Consider the following 21088-nt stretch of genomic DNA (forward strand, 5'->3'; position numbering starts at 1 on the left):
CCACAGAGATCTTAAACTTCTGGAAGGAATTCTTCCCATCACTCAGGTGGGATTTCACACAAAGCAGTTTAGAAGAGGAATTCTACGCAGACACTGAAGCAGTGCTCAAGCTCAGCTATGGGGGATTCTTGGGGCCCCCGGGATCAGCAGTGTCCTCCCTGAAGGTTTCATGTGAAGCTTCACCCATTGTCTGGCTGTAACTCCTCCACAGTTGTCTAGACGCCAGAGACTGGATAATTTGTGCTAGAAGGTGAATATGTGCTTTCTCCTTTTCTAAAGTCTCCTTTATATACTGTACTAATCGACAAAGCAAGTCTTTAAGGTCCTGTGTGATATGACCTGCTGTGAGATACTCTTGAACACTATAAAGACTTGTCACTCATATTGGTTTTAAAATGCTGGTTGGCCAGTATCCAGGCAGGAAATGTAGGCTGAGCAACCTGACTAGGAGAATTCTGGGAGGAGGAAAGGCAGAGAGGCAGTCAGACACAGAGGAAGCAAGATGAGAATGTCTTACTGAGAAAAGGTACTAAGCCACCTGGCTGACACAGACAAGAATTATGGGTTGATTTAAGCTAGTTAATAGTTAATAGTAAGCCTGAGCTAATAGGTCAAATAGTTTATAATTAATATAATTCTCTTTGTGTTTCTTTGAGACTGAATGACTGCAGAACCAGACAAGACAGAAACTTCTGTCTACAAAGACCACTTGAGATAGACCTCAGTGGGAGATGGCACAACACTTAAGTCTCCTTTCTAATCTAAGTTCAGCATCAAGAAAGATCTAATCAAATTGAATACTGTGTCAATAACCAGAGCAGTTTTACTGTTTTTATATTTGTACTATTTGGTTGGAGGAAACCAAGAGAGAGAGAGAGAGAGAGAGAGAGAGAGAGAGAGAGAGAGAGAGAGAGAGAGAGAGAGAGAGAGAGAGAGAGAAGCAATTCATCTTGTGCTCTGAATTCTAAGACCTTTGTCTATACAAAGCACCATTTTTGAATTTGACATATCTGCAGATTTATGTATCCTTACTTGTGGTGCTGTTTGTTTCCCTGAAACGCTATTCAGAAAGCAAGAGCATGCCTTAGAGTCAATGCTGCCACAGAAACTGAGAAGTTCAGCATAAAGATGGAGACCTCAGCGAAAGAGCAGGCTGGAAACAGGGCTTTTCACTTAAGTTCTTCTTCCAACTCACTAGAGGTTGCCCAGGCCTTTGACATCCCCCCATTGCTCCAGATCCTCCCCACTAGACCACATACGGAAGTTTTGAAGACTGTATTAAGGAAGTCAGCTTTTTTGGTTTTCCCATTGGTTGAAGACTGACACATTTATGAACAGTAGAAACTTGGATGCTACAGAAACGTGAGTCTCTAGGTGGTTGTCTATGCTGTTCCGTGTATGCAGCCCTGCTTGGGCAAGATTAGATGATGTGTCTACAAATGCTTAATCACCCTTGTTTATTTGACTTCAGTTGGTAGCACAATCAGCTTACATTCCCAATTCCATCATCACTGGGAACCAAAACCAAAAGGCCGTATGCATGTCATGGATGTACCTGAATCATATGATGGCTAACAGGGCAACACAGAAGAGGCCTTTCAAGTAAATGAATCTGACCTTTTCCTTGCATTTATTTATTTTATTTTTTTGATAAAAACAGAATTTATACATCAAGAATCTTACCCCTTGCCTAGAAACAACCAACCAAAACTCCATAGAGGTGGGTTTTCAAAGAGAAGATAGGTGAGAGAGGATATAACTATTTAATGTCTATGAGCTACAAAAGCCATTGCAGATTGTGAGAACACAACTTTGGGGCATTCATCAAATGCAAGTCCCACACAAACGTGAGTGACTCCATGAAACACAGATCAAAAACATACTTGTGCTTGCTTTTCCATTTTCGTCATTGTCTGGCATCTGGACGAACGCAAAAAAGAACCCAATATATTGCCCATCTCATGGAGTGTAGTAGCACAAACCCATAAACCCAACTTGGGAGGCAGAATCACAGAGATCATGAGTTTGAGGACAGCCTGGACAATATAGTAAAATCTCTGTCCCGTAAAACAAAATGTCACACTCGGATTCTGAGGCCTCTTTATCAAGAAGATGAAGGGGAAACTGCTTCAGCTTCAGATCCGGCATCTCCTTGAGCAGGTCAGTCCCTGGTGCCTGCTATTCTACAGAGAGGCTGGCTTTGGGCTTCAGTGACCATCAGAGGCTAGTCAGCTCATGAGTTCCAGGCTGAAGGCTCCAAATAAGCTTGAGCAAGTGTCGGGATCACCCAGAGGGCTTATTAATAAATGGGTTGCTGGCTTCCCTCCCAAAGCTGATTCAACAGACTGCAGGCTGGCACTTCCACCAAGGACTTAGAAGAGGCTGTTGCTGGCACCGCTGGTCCTGGGGAGTCACAGCTGGAGAGCCGTGGGCAGGAAACATGTTGACAGAACTGGTAAGGCTACGTGCTCACCTTTCATCTTACAGGGGAAGGAGGGCTCTAGGTTCAGAGGAAATAAATGCCTTATTTGTGGCCAAAAGCCAATACTCAGTCTTTTTTCCTGCACACAAAATAAATGAAAGTCTCCAGGGCTTAAACCAATGGTTCATCTCATAGTTCTGTACCCTCAGAAGACTCATAGTAATGTCTCTCAGTCACAGATGGGTTAGCCGTGTGACATTGGTCTCATGTATTTATAATGGCACGAAAAATTCCCATCACTGATGTCTGTCCTCCTCTACTTTATCTATTTGAGATATATTTAGACCCATTGATGCTATCTATAATATTCATGGAACCGGCATACCATACAAATTCACAGCTGAGAAGTCTCAGGCTATACCATACAGTCTACTGTGCAGCAGGTTAGACCATGCAATTCCGATAAACATCAAGGATGCGTCTCAGAAGGTTTCCCATGGTTTGGTAACAGATGGCTGCATTTCTGGTGCACAGTGGGTTACTTTTCTCTACAAAGGAACACCAGCAGAAGAAGGAACAAGCTGTTGGCCCTCCTGCCTCAACAGGCAGCAGGATGAGAACCAGAGAAGCTGTAGGTTCAAGATTCGTTTACATGCTCCCAGAGCCCCCAACATCTTCAGGAAAGCAAAACAAGACAGTTCCACCAAGAAGCAGAGGGTCATGAACTAGCCAAATTCTTTTCCTTGCTCTCATCCTCAACTTCTAGTCTTTATAGTTTCCCATTCCTCTTTGCTGTTAACTGTCTCTCCCTGCCAAATTCCAAGAATATTGCTTAGTGCCCTTCATATCGATCCTTTGGTAATGGACTCCTTGACTCATAGGAACATGCTGGGAGGGAGAAGGTTACAGAGATGTCTGGCTCCTCTGGGCCCTGAAACTTCTGACTTTCCATAACTAAATGGATGTCAACTTCACCTCACCCAAAAATCTGTGATCAGGTATATATTTGTGAGGGGAAAAGACATAAGAAATTAATTTCCATGCCAGCAATCTCCTTCAATAAATTTCACAAATATACTTTTTCCCCTTTGGGTTTTTTCAAGACAGGCTTTCTCTGTGTAGTCCTGGCTGTCCTAGACTTGCTCTGTAGACCAGGGTGATTTCAAACTCACAGAGATCCACTTGCCTTTGCCTCCTGCATGCTGGGATTAAATATACGTTTTATGTCTACTGGAACCTTCTTGGCTACCCCATCATTAAACTGCTTCTGTCTCCTCTTATGAACAGTATTTGCTGGCCAGGACCATGCCCATAGGCAGCGCCTCTGTGTTCATAATCTAGAAAGCATCAGCCTGGACTGCTATTCTCTGATATCTTTCATTTTTCTTTTAAAAACTGCATTTTAAAAAAATCACTGAAAATAAGAGCACTGTATTAGTTACATACTCTAGAGCTATTACTAAGCAACAAGATTCTTAACAGTTATGAAGATTTGATTTTTTTTCTGTCTGTAAAAGGGCATCCAAGTTTGGGCTTTTATTGTGATAAACATCGTGACCAGAAGCAACTTGGCAGAGGGGGAGGGGGAAGAGTTTATGCCGTACTCCCAGGCAATAATCTAACACTGAGTAAACTCAGAGCAGAGACTCAAGCAGGGCAAGAACCTGCGGACAGGAACTGATGCAGAAGCCACTGAGGAGTGCTTCTTCCTGGCTTGCCCTCATGACTCGTTCAGCCTGCTTTCTCAGACAGTCCAGGACCACCTGTTCAGGGGTGGCACTGTACAGTAAGCTGGACCCTTCCATATTGATCATTAGTCAAAGCAATACCCAGTAGACATGCCTATAGAACAATATTACCGGGGGCATTTTTTTTTTTTCAATTAAGATTCTCTCTTCCTAGATATGTCTAGGTTTGTACCAAGTTGGCAAAAACCAAGTTGCAGAATGGGCATATCAACAAGTATTCCCTGAAAAACATCTGTTATAGTCCAGTGACCTGTGCAGGTTCCAGTGAGTGGAGAGTTATTACAGCTTGTCTGTGCTTAGCTGCTGCCTTTTAGCGAAGATTCAGAAACTAGGCAGGACAGGCCCGGTCTTGGGAATTTGTAGTCCCTGAGGAACTGCAGCTCTGTTTGAAGACAAAAGCTACAAGGCCACTGAGCTGGGCAACAGAATCCAATAACTGAGAGCGGAGGCTGCAAAGGCGGCTGACCAGGACGGGCTCTGCTGTGGGATGAACTTTGAGCAGAGATGTGAAGATAAAAAGGAAATAGCCTAGGCACTAGCGTGGGGGCAGGAAACAGAAAAGAATGTTCCAGGCAGGAAAAGAAGCAACCTCAGAGACTCAGAGCAAAGGACAACAAAAACTAGGGTGTTCAAGACCAGAAAGCTGATGAACGCCGGCCTGAGGATGGGGAGCCAGAGGAAGGAGGGACAATGCTATTTGCATTCCGAGAGGCATTGGAAACTGATTCCCATTTTAAGACGCTGGCTTGCATCGATGTAATATGATCTAAGTTTAAGACGGGCCGTGGAAGGCAAGTATAAACAGTGGGACTCAGGAAGACAGTGCAGAGATCCAGTAGGGTTGGGACAACCTGGCCTGGGCTCATGGCTTCAGACATTTGGGGAAGAACTTTAGTGCCCGAGACAGGGCTGGCAAGGGCTTATGAGAGTTTCCTGGGATAACAGGATGCATGTGTGACATGTTTATATCCCCATAAAATAAACACAATAAAAAAGAGCCACCAGAAATGATTGCTGCACTGTTAAGTATGCCTTCAGATTTGAAGACATCTGCTTCCTTTCCGCTCGGTTTCCGTTGTCCGGCGGCTTCTATCTGATTTTTCTTTCAGTTTGCATTTACCAGCCCACTAGAGAAGACTTCCTTCTTCCTTTACGAAAGCCTCATATCTTTGTTTTGGACCTCTGTCATTTGGGGCTGGATAGCATCTGAACACCCACTTTTGGTGGCAGGAGGGGAATTTCAGAAAAGATAGATGCTCCAGGTTCCTATGGTAGAAACCCGACACTAGCACCCTGTTATTCAACCAGCGAAAGTTTGATTTTGTTTGGTTAGAGACAGAGTCTCATTGTATAGCCATGCCTGGCCTGGAATTCATTATGTCGACAAGGCTAAGCTTGAACTCAGAGATCTGCCTGCTTCTGTCTCCAAAGTGCTTGGATTAACGGCATGTGCCACCAGGTCTGGGCAACCAGCACTAGAAGTAAACAGCACTGACTAGGTGACAGGCACCAAACATCATAAAAATAATGACTCATTCTGTTGAATTATTCATAACACCATCCACCTAGTGTGTTTGCTATTCCCACTTAATGGATGAGGAAACTACATTAATTCAAGCATGCACACAGCTTTTCAGTGAAAAAACCTAGATGTAAAACCCAGAAAGGCTGACTTTAAACACATATCCTAATCATCAAGCCCAGCAATCTAGTGATTTGGTCCCATGATGGCCTTCGCTTTGCAAAGCAATATAAAGATGCATCAGTGATCATAGGTAAGGGGCAGAGCTACTGAGAGAGAAAATGTCCAGTGCATCACCAGCAAAAGCTACAGGTCCTGTGTAGAGTGAGCTGGCTGGTAGTGGCAGGCTGGGTTGATGCCAGGGCTCACTATGTCGAGCCTTTCTTGGAGCCTACCATTTTGCTGAGTCTGATGTCCAACTTTCATCAACTCCGTTTCCTACCTTCCTCTTAATATATTATTTTTCTGCTGAAACGATCCGCAACCAAGAGCCCTGGGCCAGCACAGTTGATTTACACAGCAGCAGCCAGCCAGCCACTATGCTCAAAGTAAGGACTCCAGCAGATGCCCTTGCACCTTCTTCTGCCCTCGGCAGCCTCAGATTCCCACAGCTTTTTCCTCTGACAGTGCGCACAGTCAAGGCTACCTGGCTTTCACCCTGGTGACAGCCATGTCTGGAGTGAATGTCCCTTGCCAGCACTAATGGTTCCAGAGGGGTCCCTGTCAGAGGCGCATCCTGTGCCTTCAGTTCCCACAGAGCAAGGAAGTCCACCCAGAGGACTCTGCCACTCACGAAGGATGGTGGTGGCTCAGAGCGGTCATCCACGCCAACCATCCTGGCCAGGGCCCTCCGCCAGTCTTCATTTTTCAAATCTACTTTTGAGAGGTTGAATTCCAGTCTCATCTTCGGAGCACGGTATCTTTGCTACAGAGGTTCCTGGAATCCCTTTTCCCTGCTTACTCACCCCCCTGCATGCCACAGAGGGGAGGGAATTCTTATAATAGCTCTCCCTTTGTGATTCAGGAAGTGTCGGGGCAGAGATAAAACAAACTATTATATAGATCAGAAAGCATCTTTTAAAACTGGGGTGTGTCTGTCTGTCAGTCTGTCTGCCTCTCTGTCTCTGTCTCTTTCTCTCTCCCCCTGTGTGTGTATGTGCTTGTATGATGTGTGTGTTTGCATGATATGTGTGTGATGTGGGTACAGGCATGTTGAACACCATGGTACTCACAAGGATATCAGAAGATAACATGATGTGTGTGTGTGTGTTTGTATGATGTGTGTGTGTGTGTGTGTGATGTGGGTGCAGGCATGTTGCACACCACGCTACTCACAAGGATATCAGAAGATAACAGTAGCTATTATCCCTCACCTTGCCCCTTGCTTAAGGCAGAGTTGCTCGTTCACACCTGCATATGCCAGGCTCTCTGGCCTCCAGGCTTTTACAGGTTCTCCTGTCTCTGCCATCCTGCTGGAGTGCTGGGATGACAGCCACAGGCACTACCATGTCTGGGGATTCAACTCAGGTCCCTATGCTTGCACGCCAAGTGTTCCTCACACTGAGCCTTCTCCTGGGCCAGGAAAGTATATTTTAATGTAGGGGGTTGAAAATGAGAGACTCCATGGTGGTTCTTCCTATTTTGTGTCTGCTCGCAGTTTAAGACTCATGAAAGTCTCAAAACTTCGTCTTCCAGAGGTATGGCTTAAAAACTTTACTCTTCAGGACTTTGGTGCTGGAATTGACAGACTGATAGACACAATCGTTTTTGTCTCAAATCCCTAAACATCTAACAGTTCTCCACTGCCAGGATCAAGGTTGTTTTGGAAGTGCCTCATGGCAAACAGAATAGATACAAGTTGATCCTGGGGCATCATGTTGTGCCAGGCAGAACATAATCAGGAAAATAATGGTGGCATGTCACAATGCCACGGAAGGCCAGCTTGGAAGGAACCTTCCTCATTGCACAAGTCTTGTCTACATTGAGAACCAAATGATCCAACACTATAATAAATAAATGAAGAAAGACAGAAGTAATAAAGAGAGGCGACAGAAAGGCTCTTCGGTAGCTGCCAAGTGCCTACCCATGAGCACCCAAGAGACTCCTAGAGATGGAAGATAAGTTTGAAGGCATCATACCATACAACTGACCAGTCAGGAATAAAAAACAATTAGTAAATCATGAATATTTTGGTGTTTGGGCATGTAGGTCAGGAACAGAGAACTTGCCTAATGTCAAGGCCTGAAAAAAATGTTATTAAGAAGAACATTTTGAGAACTGACAGTGTAATTCAAGGGGTAAGAAAAGCAGCATCTTGACCAGGTAATCAAAGTTAAAGTCATCAATGAGAAGCAAATGGCCTCCGTGCATCTCCAATGTAAGTCCCTCTGAAAGATGTACCTCTTGGTGTTCCGGCCAAGAATGTCTAGCTGAACTACAGTCGTAAGATAATCAGACAAAGCCTAAACGAGGGATGCTTGGTTTGAAGATGGCAAGAGGGGTGTGTTCTTCAAAAATTCAATATCTTGAGGGCCTGTAAAATGTTCTAGTCAAAGAAACAAAAAGACATGAGAATCAAATGTGATATCTAGCTGGTATTGAGCCCTGGGCTTGGGATGAGGCAATGCCACTTGGGACATTCCTGGCTGACGGACAACTCTAGGATACAAGAAACACACCGGACACAAATATCCTGCCATGATTAAACTCACCAAAGTTCCACATGAACTGTGCTTACATAGGATCTTCTCCTGCTTTAGGAAAACTACATGGATGTAGTTAGAGCTAAAGGCTATAGCACATATATGTATAACACTCTCCAAAATTTCCAAAAAGTAGAGAAAAATACACATGGAAGAACAAAAAGAGGTTGCAAGTTACATAGCGAGTAAATTAGGGAAATAATATACCTGAACAGTTTATAGATTCATTGTGTGTGTGTGTGTGTGTGTGTGTGATGTAGGTGGGTCTGTTTTGTGTCGTTTTCATTGGTTAAATAAAGAAACTGCCTTGGCCCTTTGATAGGACAGAAAATTAGGTAGGTGGAGTAAACAGAACAGAATGCTGGGAAGAAGGGAAGTGACACAGATGCCATGGAGCCAGTCACCAGGTCAGACATGCTGAGTCTTTCCCGGTAAGCCACCATTTCGTGGTGCTACACAGATTATTAGAAATGGGTTAAGCAAGATGTGAGAATTAGCCAATAAGAGGCTGAAACTAATGGGCCAGGCAGTGTTTAAATGAATACAATTTGTGTGTCGTTATTTCGGGTATAAAGCTAACCATGTGGGAGTCGGGCAGGATGAAAAACAGGCCTGCTCGCCTCATCACTACATATGTATGTATGTATATGTTGGTACGGGTACACTCACTTGCAGACTACAGAGAAAAGTCAAATATCTCCCTCTAGAATTCTCCACTTTATTTGCGAGACAGGGCCTCCCAGTGAACCTGATCCACTGTTTTGAGGAGGCTGCCAGGCCAATGAGCTCTCAGGATCCACCTGTCCTTGACTCAAACACAGAGGTTCTGGGTGCATGTGGTCACATTTAAATTTTATGTGGGTACTCAGGATTTGAACTCTGATCTTCTTGTTTACACAATAAAGTGTTCTTACCCACCAAGGTATCTCCTTAGGCCCCTTAGATTCTTTTTCCTGCGTTTTTCATACATCCAAAGATGTTTCCACATAAAAAGTTTATATAAATAATTTTAGGGAGGAGAATAACTACAAGGGGAAACCAGAAACTTTTCAGGAAGGGGAGAATGGTCTAGGTCATACTTACGTCTGTATTTATACAATGCTCATGTTTGCATCTGTACACTTAGAATTGGTAGCTTTCACTGCATGTAAAATACTGCAAAAAAGTTTGTTTGAAAAATACAATGGGAAAAGTCAAAAGACTGTCCTGGACAGACAGACAGAAGGAAGATGGGTACCCACCCATATCCCTTAAGACGTCTCCAGGGTTGACTCCATTATGGATGGAAACAGGTCATCTCTCTGGTGGGTGGGGCTCATGTATTGCAGGTACAGAGAAAGCCACACAATCTTCCGAAGCATATTTTGGACAAAAACAATCATCTTCATATTAACATCTATTTTACAGTGAGCAAAACATTCTGACAAAGACTTAAAGCATAAAAGCTGCTGCCCAAAAAGTCCTGCATACTATTTCCGATCCTGAGAATATCATCTACTATCCTCAGGAATCTCCCTTCATAGCCAAACAGTTCTCCTCTTTCCCTGGCATGAGGACCACCTAAACCCTAGTTTGTGAACAGTCTGTCACTTCCACCCTGGGGTCCACGCATCATGAAGCCTCCTGAAGCGACCCTGTTCTTTCCCACCCCACCTGGGCTGCCATCTCAGGTTGCTATTACACTTTTGTGGCAATCTTTTCATTCCATTCCTTGAGGAAAGGTTCCTTATACTGAGCACCAGGCTTGGCACTCTGGAGAATTCTGTCAGACTAAACTAAGATTAGGAAATTAGGGAGTGATTGCCATTATGTTTCTTTTCTTTTTCAGGAAACTGTCACCTACAGTGAAAATCGATGTGAGATGCCCCTCTGTATGCTATGAATATGTCTTATTACCATTGGTTAATAAAGAAACTGCTTTGGCCTATGGCAGGGCAGAATAGAGCTAGGCAGAAAACTAACTGAATGCAGGGAGAAAGAAGGCAAAGTCAGGCAGATGCCATATAGCTGCGCAAGAAGCAAGATGTGAGAAAGCAAACCGTGAGTCTCGAGATAAAATATAAAATAATAGAAATAGGTTAATTTAAGATGCAAGAGTTACCTAGGAATATGCCTGGGCCATTGTCCAAACAGTGTTGTAATTAATATAATTTTTATGTGATTATTTGGGTCTGTGTGGCAGGGAAATAAAAGCACAGCTTCCGTTTACAGAAAACACCATGCAGCATTGTCTCTGTGGTCTCCTACCCAGAAATGTCACAGTTAGTTTTAAGGAGAGATTTTGTTTTATCTGACCCCATAAAGCCTGTTTGGACCCAGAAATTCTATTGCAGAGTATAATTAGGAAAAATAACCACAATCAATTTACAGTCTAGGAAACCCTAAAAGAAAAGAAAAAAAAATCCCTGTTAAAATACTACCTGGAAATTTTAAGCAAACCACTATGCAGCCAGTAACTGGTCAGCTGAAATGGAAGATGACACCTATGACACCTCCCTGATGCCTGAAAAATTACCAAAAAATGGGTCAACAAGAGCTCACTGCACAGTGTGCCAGGCAGGGATTAAAGATGGGTCAGCAGGTGCTCACTGCACAGTGTGCCAAGCAGGGATTAAAGATGGGAAAAGCGCTCACTGCACACAGTGTTTCTGGCAGAGATTAATGGATCACGTTCGCAGACAAGAAACGGCAGAGCCTAGGTTTGAAACCAGCACTCCAGACTACATTTTCAACTCCTTCAGTGTTGAAAGTCCTTCAGGACAGAAAGACCTGGAGACTTTAGGGACACAGTCAAGAAAGAAGCCTCTCACCCTGTGATCTAGTTTTTATTTCTATTGGTCGAGATTCAAGACCATCAACACAACTGATAACATCAGAATTTCCTACAGAGATAGTGCTGGCCTTCCTAATGATGTCTCTGACAAGGATGTTAAAACAACAGGCCTTGCTTACTTAGGGCTGGAGCCAGAACGTTCAAGTCCAGGCCTTGCATGTTAGCTGTATCAGGACTCCTTTCTCTTCCTCAACCCAAACAATGAGCCTTATAAAACCACCCTCATTAACAAAACAAATGTTTTCTTAATTTGTACATGTGGTTTAATTTTAAGACAGGGTCTCTGTAGCCTATTCTAGCATCCAACTCACTACAGAATTTTAAATATTGATTCTTCTGCCTCTGCCTTCCACATGGGATTATAGGTGTGAGCCACCATCCTCCAGCTAGGAAATCCTTTAAGATAAGAGAAATAAACCAACTCACATTTTTCTGCTTTATTTTTTTAAACACTGCTTAAACCTTGCTGTAAATTGTCCAGGTTTGAGTTGTACAGTCTCCTTTTTCTTTTCAAATAGACCAGTTGTGATGGTTACTGTTACTGTCAATTTGAAAGGATCCGGGACATCTCTGAGAAATTATTTAGTTTAGGTTAGTCTCCTCAGATGCGTCTGAGGAGTTAAATAGGTTGACTGATGTGGGGGACTACCTTGAGGCGGGTGGTACCAGTCTGTGCCTGGGTCTTGGGCTGCATAGGAAGAATGGAGCTGACTGAGCACAGGTGGCCATCCCTCTACTGCCTGACTCTGGACGCAATGGGACCCGCTGCCTCATGCTCCTGCCCCCGGAACCTGCCCACCACGATGGAACTGTGAGCCAATGAAACCCTTCCTTCCTGAAGTTACTGTTGTTGAAATGTTTTATCACAGCCATAAGAAGTGACCATGACATCCCCTTCCTTCCGAACTTCTGTCGGAAGCATGTATCACCCGTGTCTCTATGTAATAACCCCATTAACTTAGCATCGCTCTGACTTGTCCTGAAACGCTGTTCTGTGCTGTAGCCACGGACAGCTCTACCTGAGCGAAGAGGGCTAAGCGGGGAATTCACAGGCAATGGCAGCTCTGAGGTGTGTCTTCCCCCCACTGTTGACAATATTGACTGAATTACACCCTCCTGCCAACATTTATTTGTTGATGTCTCAACCACCAATACTTTAGTGAGAGATGATTAATACAAAACAAGGCCTTTAAGGTCCTCAGAGGACTAGACTCCCTGTGGGAGAACGAGAAAACACCAGGAATGAACATGCACGGCTGAAAGGCCACAGGAGGACATGACAGGGCTCCTGTCTACAAGCAGAAAGCTTCAAGATTAAACAAAACCACCTGTACCTTGACCCGTGGACTCCAGCTTCCAGATTGGAAGAAAATCAATTCCCATTGCCCAAACCTCCCAACCTGTACTGTTTTATTATGGTCGTTCTGTCAGAAGGATTTAATTAAGTACCACTTCCGCTTCTTTCCAGAAAGTTCCACGATGAAGTCTATGTTCAAGTCTATGTCAGGGTGACTGGAAACACTCAATGCTTCACCATGCCTCACAGACCACTAAAGTTAAAGGAAGACAATTCCTTCATTTGATTGTTATTGCCCAGAAATGAAGTTTTCTACATTGACAACACTACCCATGGTGGTGTTTGATTGTTATATTTTTTCACAGAAATTCATTGCCATGTAATTCATGTTCATCCTACAAAGATTAGAAAACAGAGAACAGAAAAATTCCTCCATCATTGCTTTAGCTATTTTTATATGGTTAGCTTTATGTCAACTTAACGCAAGCTAGAGTCGACTGAGTGGAAGGAGCTTCAATTAAAAAAAAAATGCCTCCATAAGATCAGGCTGTCCACAAGCATGTAGGGCATTTTTTTAATTAGTGATTGATAGGGAAGGGCCAAACATTTTACAGGTGGGGCCATCCCTGAGCTGATGATCCTGGGTTCTATAAGAAAGCAGGCCGAGCAAGCCATGATAAGCAACTGAGTAAGCAGCTCTCCTCCATGGCCTCTGCATCAGCTCCTGGTGTAGGAGGGTCTTCTTTCTATGTGTTGCTTTCATTGGTCAAATAAAGAAACTGCCTAGGCCTTTTGATAGGGCAAAACTTAGATAGGCGGGGAAAAGAGAACTGAATGCTGGGAGGAAGCAGGCAGGCAGAGAGCCGACCGCCATGAAGCTGCCAGGTCAGACATGCTGAATCTTTCCCGGTAAGCCATGGCCTCATGGTGACATACAGATCATTAGAAATGGGTTGAATCAAGATGTGAGAGTTAGCCAATGAGAGGCAAGAGCTAATGGGCCAGGCAGCAATTTAATTAATATAGATCTCCATGTGGTTATTTCAGGGGTTAAGCTAGCCGGGAGGCAGGACGCGGCCCCCTCCTCCATACAAGAAACTCCTGCATCCAGGTCCCTGACCTTTTTGAGTTTCTGTCCTGACTTCCTTCAGTGATGAATAGTGATGTGGAAGTGTAAGCCAAGTAAATCCCTTCCTTCCCAAGTTGCCTTGGTTATGGGGTTTCACCAAAACAATGGTAACCCTTTAAGACAATCATTTGTGCAGAGAGCCATTGTCTTGGGATCTGCCTCCCATGTGTGTGCTCACATGAAGGCCTTGCACATGTTTTGTTTAGGTGAAACGGAATGATCACATCGGGCCTCTAGAACCCTCGCCTCCGTGTGGTGTCAAAGAAGAAAAAACTGATCAAGAGAATAGAGTTTTCAGCCTGGAGGGAGACCTGCCATTTCGACTGGACTGGGTAGCTCACACGACTAGGGGACCACCCCAAGAAAGCAGGTTCACCTTAGGCTATACTACAGATAGGTGGGATAATTAGTCCTTTGATGAGATACTGTACTTTTTCTTCCCAGAATTCCTATGTAGCTTGTAAATTCACTTTTTTTTTTGATAATCAGAAAAGCATAACTTTTCTTTCTCTTTTTGAAGCATGCTGTCCTCAACCATTGGAGCCTTTTTCTCAATACTGTGGGCCTCCTTACTATCCCCAAAACAGCAGTTCTCCATCTGTGGGTCGCAATCCCTTTGGAGGTCAAACAACCCTTCACAGGGGTGACCTATGACCATTGGAAAACACAGATATTTACATAACCATTCATAACAGTAGCAAAATTATAGTTATGAAGTAGAAACAAAGCAGTCTCCACAATACGAGGAACTTATTAAAGGGTTGCAGCATCAGGAGCCCGTGACACTGCTCTAGAGCCTCCCCTTCCCACCACGGCCGCTTGTCTGTCAGCGTGTCTGACCTCCAGCTGAAACAGAACTGTTTCCCTTCATTTCCTCCCCTCTCTGCCTCCAGGCAGCTGCTGAGGTTTTACACTTTGTCAGCTCTGATTTTCCCTTGGCTCCCCTCCCCTCCCACTCCTCTCTCTCCTCTCCTTCCCCTCTCCTCTTCTCCCTTTTTAAACTAATAAAATCATCCTTGAGCTAGTTTGAGCCCCCCACACACACACACACACAAGACAGGGTTTCTTTGTACACCTGACTGTCCTGGAAGTCTCTCCATAGACAAGGCTGACTTTGAACTCAGAGATCTGCCTGTCTCTACCTCCGAAGTGCTGGAATTAAAGGTGTGTAACACCACCGCATGACTTTGAGTCCATTTTTAAAGAGGGGAACCCTGATTTCCCCTGGATCAGTGGTGCCCAGCCAGATTCCCAGCCTGTGCCCAGCCAGAAATGGGTCTTGGAGACTGCAGGGAAGCAGCCGGTGGTTGAGTGCTGCTCTGCCCTTGCATAGATATTCAGTAGTCTCAGAGCACGTTCCTGCAGTGATTGCACGGAATCCCAGAAACACTTACTCAGTCTCCCTACGTGTCCTTCGCTGGACCTGGAATGCTGCAGCTGCCCTGTGGCCCTAGGCTTCAGTCCCAGCTCTCGGCAAGCCCGAGGCTAGCCTATGGGCTGTTCTCCAAAGGGGGAACCTGAAGAGAATCCCTCGGTTCCCCAGGAGAAGCATCATGAAAAGGTGGCCACAGACCATTGGCAGACTGTAGTCACCCAAAGATAAACCCCAGAAACCTTGGCACTCAGAAGAACACATCAATGAGAAGCCCTGTAAGCTACCCCCAGGGCATGCTAGGCTGTGTTGCACTGACAAGCTTTTGTATCCACCCTCACTACACAGAAAACTTCTTCTTTAAGGAGAGAACATTTCTACTCGGTAAAGCAGCCCTGGTGTCTCACTTGACAGCCAAGACGGCCTCTGATAAAAGGGACTTGGGACCTGTGGCCAGGCCTCCGTATTCACAGTTACCCAGTTCCATTCACCTAGTGCGCCAAGATCCACAGTCTGTTGACTTCATCTTCTCTGCCCAGGTCATGCTTCTGCCACTGCCATCAGCCCCCTCTCCAAGAGTGGCCTATGAGGATGGAGCCTGAACATGTGGCTCCCCCTGTAGGAAGTTGGGGACCACCCTGGATGCTGAATAGTCACAGATGCCCCTCCAGGATGCACAGTGGACTATGGGTCAGTGGGAGGGAGCAATGAGGCCTTGTTCTTCACATTTTTCACAGCCATTCCACCAGGAAGCTACTGGGCCAGATCTGATCTGTCTCCAAATAGGACCATTTCACAGGACCATAGGAGTGAGCATATGGGGGTAACAGCCTTAGCTCAGAGCAAGCCAGACCGCAAAACAGTGCACCCTAGCTGAAGGCAGGTGTGGGAGAAGCAAGGAGGTAAAGAAAATGGGGCAAATAGAGAGAGGCCTTTCAAGCTCCTCGGTATCCTTGGTGACCCCGGACAGCAGAGTGGGCTCCCAGCTCTGGACAGTCCTCACAGGGCTGCTGAAGCACCAATGATCTGATGGCCTATGAAGAAGCTCGACCAGGCCTGGGTGTCCTGCTGGGACCAGGATCCCTACCAGAGGTAGGAAAGGTGCCGACGTCTCAAGAGTGAAGCCCCTTGACAATGCCCAAGTTTCACTCTGAGGATCCCTACATCAGCAACCCACCCAACTCTGCCCAGTTCAGAGGCCAAGCTGAGGGGCATGGGCTCATAGCGCAGCTAAGTAGAAGACCTATCGTGGTTCTGATTGGGAAGTGAAGTCACCAAAGGGTGTGGGGCCACAAGGGCCACAGTCCATAAAGCACTTTGTTCCCACCAGTGGCTCTCTTCTCCCCCCAGGTTGAAAGCCTCAAGACTAGCCAATGTGCCACCCAACCTTAGGACAGGAATTCAAGGCTGCTGGCACCTCTACCCACCAGGGCATCTCCGGCACTCTCAGCACGTCCTGCCCTAGTCAGAGCTAGTGGCTGCTTTCCGCAGCAGCTGGTGGGTCAGAGGGAGCTAGCTGTGCCTGGGGTTCTTGCTTTCTCAAGGAACTGCTGCTGCTGCTGCTGCTGCTGTTGCTGCTATCTCTGGGTTGAGTACCCTGAGCTCTGCTTACGGGGCATCCTGTCTGCGGCCACAAATCTCTCGGAAGTCTCAGTTTCTTGTTAGGCAAAATGGCCTTTGGCTCTGCATCTGTCTTTAAGAATGCCACATGCCTTTGGTTCAGCCCCAGCCTCTGCATCAAGGAACTGGGAGGTTTTGTCTGTGGTCTGACAAGGACGTTAGTATGGAGGAATATCCATTCCTTTCCCATTCCAGCCACAGGAGCCTGTAGGATAATAAGCTCCCAGGCGCATGACTCAGAGGCACAAGTTCAAGCTCCACCTCCCACAGTGTACAGGACACGTATTGCCATCACTTTTCCACCAGTGTTATTATACCTGTTTGTTTTGGTCCAATTTTATCCAATTAGAAAACCTTTCTTCCTACTAAATCTAACTGTATCCTTTATTTTCTTCATCTCCTCCTGCTGAAAAAACATTCCGCCAATATCCTGCAACCAACTGTAACCAGACAACATCTTGGACTGGACAGTGACCTAGGCTTTTGCTAAGCACGGTCAGGACTCTGCTACTCTGTGTCCACTTTGAAACACCCTTACCCTGGCTGCAGACACACTCTTCATTGTGAGAGCCCATGGCTTCTGGGAACATAAGTCCACACAGGATCCCAAAGTCCCGTGTGTGAAGTGGGGCTCTTATGCCTGAGACACGTGACCAGTGAAGGATCTGATCCAGCCACTCTGGAAACTGGTGAAATTTCCACTCTGTGATTTCAGACAGAATAGCACATACCCTTCCCTGACTGCTGAATCTTTTGAGTCACAGCCAATTCATTTAGCTTGAGAATTGGACTATGCCTTAATCCTCTAAAGATAGGAAGAACTTGGACATTTAAGCCCATCCTTAAGGTTCTGGTAGCTCCATGGAATTTGAAACTGTATCTTGAATGGGAAAATTGTCACCATAATAATTGACAGTCCCATCTGGAAGAAGGGAGCATAAAGTACTTCAAGGGGTCAAGAAAAGTGGAGCAAGGGCTAGAACAGCCTGAGGGTTTTGTTGCCTGGATTACATTTTAAGGCAAACGGCATAGCCTTGAGTGTTCCTTTTCTACTTTGTGTGTCTAAGTGTGCCAAACAGGCCTATTACCAATGCATTATGGCTCGGCTTATTGCATAATCTGCCTTACAAGAAGCCAGCATATGTCCAGCTCTTGGTATAGGCCTTACAATACTTCACACATTGACACGAATCTACATATTTCAAAATGAATTAGAGTTTAGTCTGCCCTTGACAAGAAAAGCTATGCATCTAAAGTTGAAGGGAGGCATAATTAATTACTTTAGTATTAATCAAGCTACAAACTGCGACAGAGTACTCCACTAGACAAACCCAGCTTGGTTGTAGCCTGCAGGGTTCAGCTAGAGCTCCCAGACCCAGCCCAATTCTGGATGGGTAGCCCTGGCCGTGGGGGTGGGGAGTGTACAGATTCCCTTTCTTCCACCCTTACTTCATAATTCGCCCCCCTCAGGAAGCTCTCCCACCGACCCAAGCTCCCTCACAGCCTCATAGTCTCCCTTTGGGCATTCCTGCTGGATCAAGTCTCTCCTCCTCACCGGCTAAGACCCTGACAGTGAGCTAGGAGTCCTTCCTGCAGGGAATTTCCTCTGGCCTCAAAGGAGAGGCTGGCGTGTGGAATCTGGGTAGTCAGCTCTTTGGACTTGCAGGTCTGAGGAAAACTAGGGAGACCCTTTAAACCTAGGACTAGGGTTACCCAATAGAGGGCTCTCTTGCCTGGGTCTGAAGGCAGAACAGACTAAAAGGCCTCTTGAGGTCAATCTTTTTCTCCTTCGTTCTTGAAATGTGATTGCTTGAAGATAGTTAAACACACAGGAAAAGAGAGGACTCGTTCCGGGAAGGAAGGAGGAAACAAGTTGAAATGCTTGAAACTATTTAGGGAGGAACGGTGAAAGAAAAAGCCAGTATTCATCAGTGGATGGACCAAAGGGCATTCTATAGACCAGGAGAGAGAGAGAGAGAGAGAGAGAGAGAGAGAGAGAGAGAGAGAGAGAGAGAGAGAGAGAGAGAGAGAGAGAGAGGGAGAGCCTTGGCTTGGGGAATGAATCGCCCCTTAAAGTCTTAAAGTTTGTTTTGGAAACACTTCTGCAGAGACCTTCTAAAAGTCTGCCGAGTAGTGACTCGGTCAACGAAGTTAACCAGTTAACCAAGGTGGGCCAAGGGAGGGTTAAGCCTGCTCTCTCCATGTGGACTCTGGAAGATCCCGGCAGAGAGAGACTAGCGGTAGGGGCTTCACTTCCATGGTTCACCTCCTATCCTCACGTTTGTCACTTTCTGGAGTTAACTTTGTCAGTTCTTACTGTGAGGACAGAGCCTTCGCATATGACCTTACCTGGCCGGTAAAAACTAGGCAACATGTGGCACCTGCACCAAACCCAAGGGAGCAGAACCTAAACTGCGGGCAGTGCCGTTCCACACCACCTGTCAATAGCCAGGTTGGGGTTCTGCAGCAACCGACCACCGGTGCTGGGAGCCCAGGGACGAAGGATCAGTGCGGGGTGAGGCGGGGATCGGAGGGGACCGACAAGAGTTCAAAGGCTGAGGCTTAGCCGTGCTCTGGGATGTTGGGAGTCGGGGGTCGAAAGTGACCCAGCCCTAGGTGAAAAAGACCCGCGCCAAAGCCCGGAGGCGGCAGCATCTGTAAGCCGCAGAGGGACTGGAGGAAAGGACAGCGTGCCACCGGGCTTGCACGGCGGGACCGGAAGGAGCCAGGACGCGAACACCGGGGCTGCCCGCCGGATAAACGCAGCCACTCACCCAGCAACAGCAGCTTGAGCTCACGGCGCGCGTCCTTCTTGTCGCGGCGAAGCTGCCGTTCGATCTCCGCGCTGATGCGCTGCGACTCTTTCTCCTCCGCAGACAGACAGCAGCAGCCGGCCATGGTTTGCCACTCCGACGGGGCGACAGGGACCTCCGCGCTTACCGCCGGGCCTCGCGGATTATCCGCTCCAGGCGCAGGGTTTAGAGAGGAAACACCTGAACTCACTATGGTTTGGAGTAAGAGGCCCCGACGGAGCTCCGATCTTAAACTTCTCGAAGGCAGTTCCTCCCGAGCGCCTATGCGATCCTGGATCAGGCACCCAGCCCCTTCACTCCTGCGAAAAGAGCGAGCTGGGCTGTGTGAATGGCGCTGTCTTCAAAAGACGCGCGCCTCCGGCAATGTAGCTCGCCACCCCGGTAGACAACACAAACCGCGAGAATCAAAAGTTGGGGCGTCGGTGCCGCTGGGAGAGTAGTCTCTTCGGGTCTGGGGGTGTAGCAGGCTAGCAGCAGGAGTGGCGTGGCTTTCAGTCAATGGACCAGCTTGCCTCTGCTTGCGAAGTTCCGAAAACCTCTGCAGTTACAGGAGACTTTCGCCGCCGACTGGAAAGTTCTTCAGTCTCTGATGGCTCTAAGTGGCAGGAGGAGGCGGGGCGTCTCGAACCTACAGCCCTGGCGTCTGCGGGAGCTGCCTCTAAGCCTATTCCAGGCTAATGGTGTCTGGGAACAAAGGAAAACGAAGACGAAGAGGCTAGGGCTCAGAGCAGCCTCACACCTGCCTCCTTGGCGGTGGCGCCCTAGTGCAGGAAGGGCCACTTGCCAAACTTGCTGTAACCAGCAGGCGCTGGCTGCCAGGCCCTTCCCACGGCCAGATCCGGGTTCGGACAGGTAAGGGAGTTTCGCCAACTCCCAGCCTCAGTGCCAGGGGCGGAGGCAGAGCACTAGTGGACCCGAATCAGGCGGCTGCAGCCAGGGCACACACCGTGTGCTAACAGCTAGGCTCTGGTCTCCCCTCTCATTAGAAGCTGAGCCTTGCCCACCAGCCTCTCCACTGCTCACACTTGGGGTTCCTAGACAGGCTCACACTGCTTCCCGGATGCCCCAGCCCAGCCTGGGCTTGACGCAAGTCCTGGGTCAACTCGCAGCTCGCCTGTCTAGTGTAGATGGGCTGGGTGGCTCTGCTAGGAACCACAGCCGCCTCTGGGGTCGGGTAAAAGAGCAGGCAAGCTAGTTAACTCCTCCCAGCCGGTCCTACCTCCTGGCACCGGATGGGGGGCCGGGGACTGGAGGGGTGAGTGTGGAACAACGTCAGACTGCTTTGCATTTGGTGATGGAAAAGAGTCATGCTTTGTAAAAAAGAGTTGGCACCTTCCCGACACACCTGGCAGTTCCCTGTTCAACCCTGCAGTCAGGCTGCCGCCTTAGGACAGCTCCAGGAATGCCGCGTGTAAAATCTGAACGCACCCTTGACAACTCAAACGGAAAGACACAAAGCGAGTTGTACTCCTTGATTTTGTCTGTGCAGATTTTAATGTGCAAAGCGAGAACAGAACAAGGGATCCTACGGACCACAGCAAAAAAGCCTTCTTTTCCTCCTCTTCAAGTCGGCATACGACGTGTGCACACCTACGGAATCCGACGCTAATGCTTTCCCTGTAAAGAGTTG

The 21088-nt window shown here is 46.9% G+C and overlaps 1 protein-coding gene across 1 annotated transcript in view; it reads right to left on the reverse strand.

Annotated features, from left to right (window-relative positions):
- The window catches only part of Gna14 (G protein subunit alpha 14), a 142919-nt gene extending 122475 nt beyond the window's left edge, over window positions 1-20444 (reverse strand). Inside the window, exon 1 of the mRNA XM_057777998.1 lies at window positions 19420-20444. Within this exon, the coding sequence (XP_057633981.1) occupies window positions 19420-19543 (124 nt within the window). The 5' untranslated portion in view covers window positions 19544-20444. The remainder of the gene's footprint in view (window positions 1-19419) is intronic.
- Window positions 20445-21088: the final 644 nt, after the last annotated feature.

This window comes from Chionomys nivalis, chromosome 8, assembly GCF_950005125.1.
Source record: "Chionomys nivalis chromosome 8, mChiNiv1.1, whole genome shotgun sequence".
NCBI classification, from domain to species: domain Eukaryota; kingdom Metazoa; phylum Chordata; class Mammalia; order Rodentia; family Cricetidae; genus Chionomys; species Chionomys nivalis.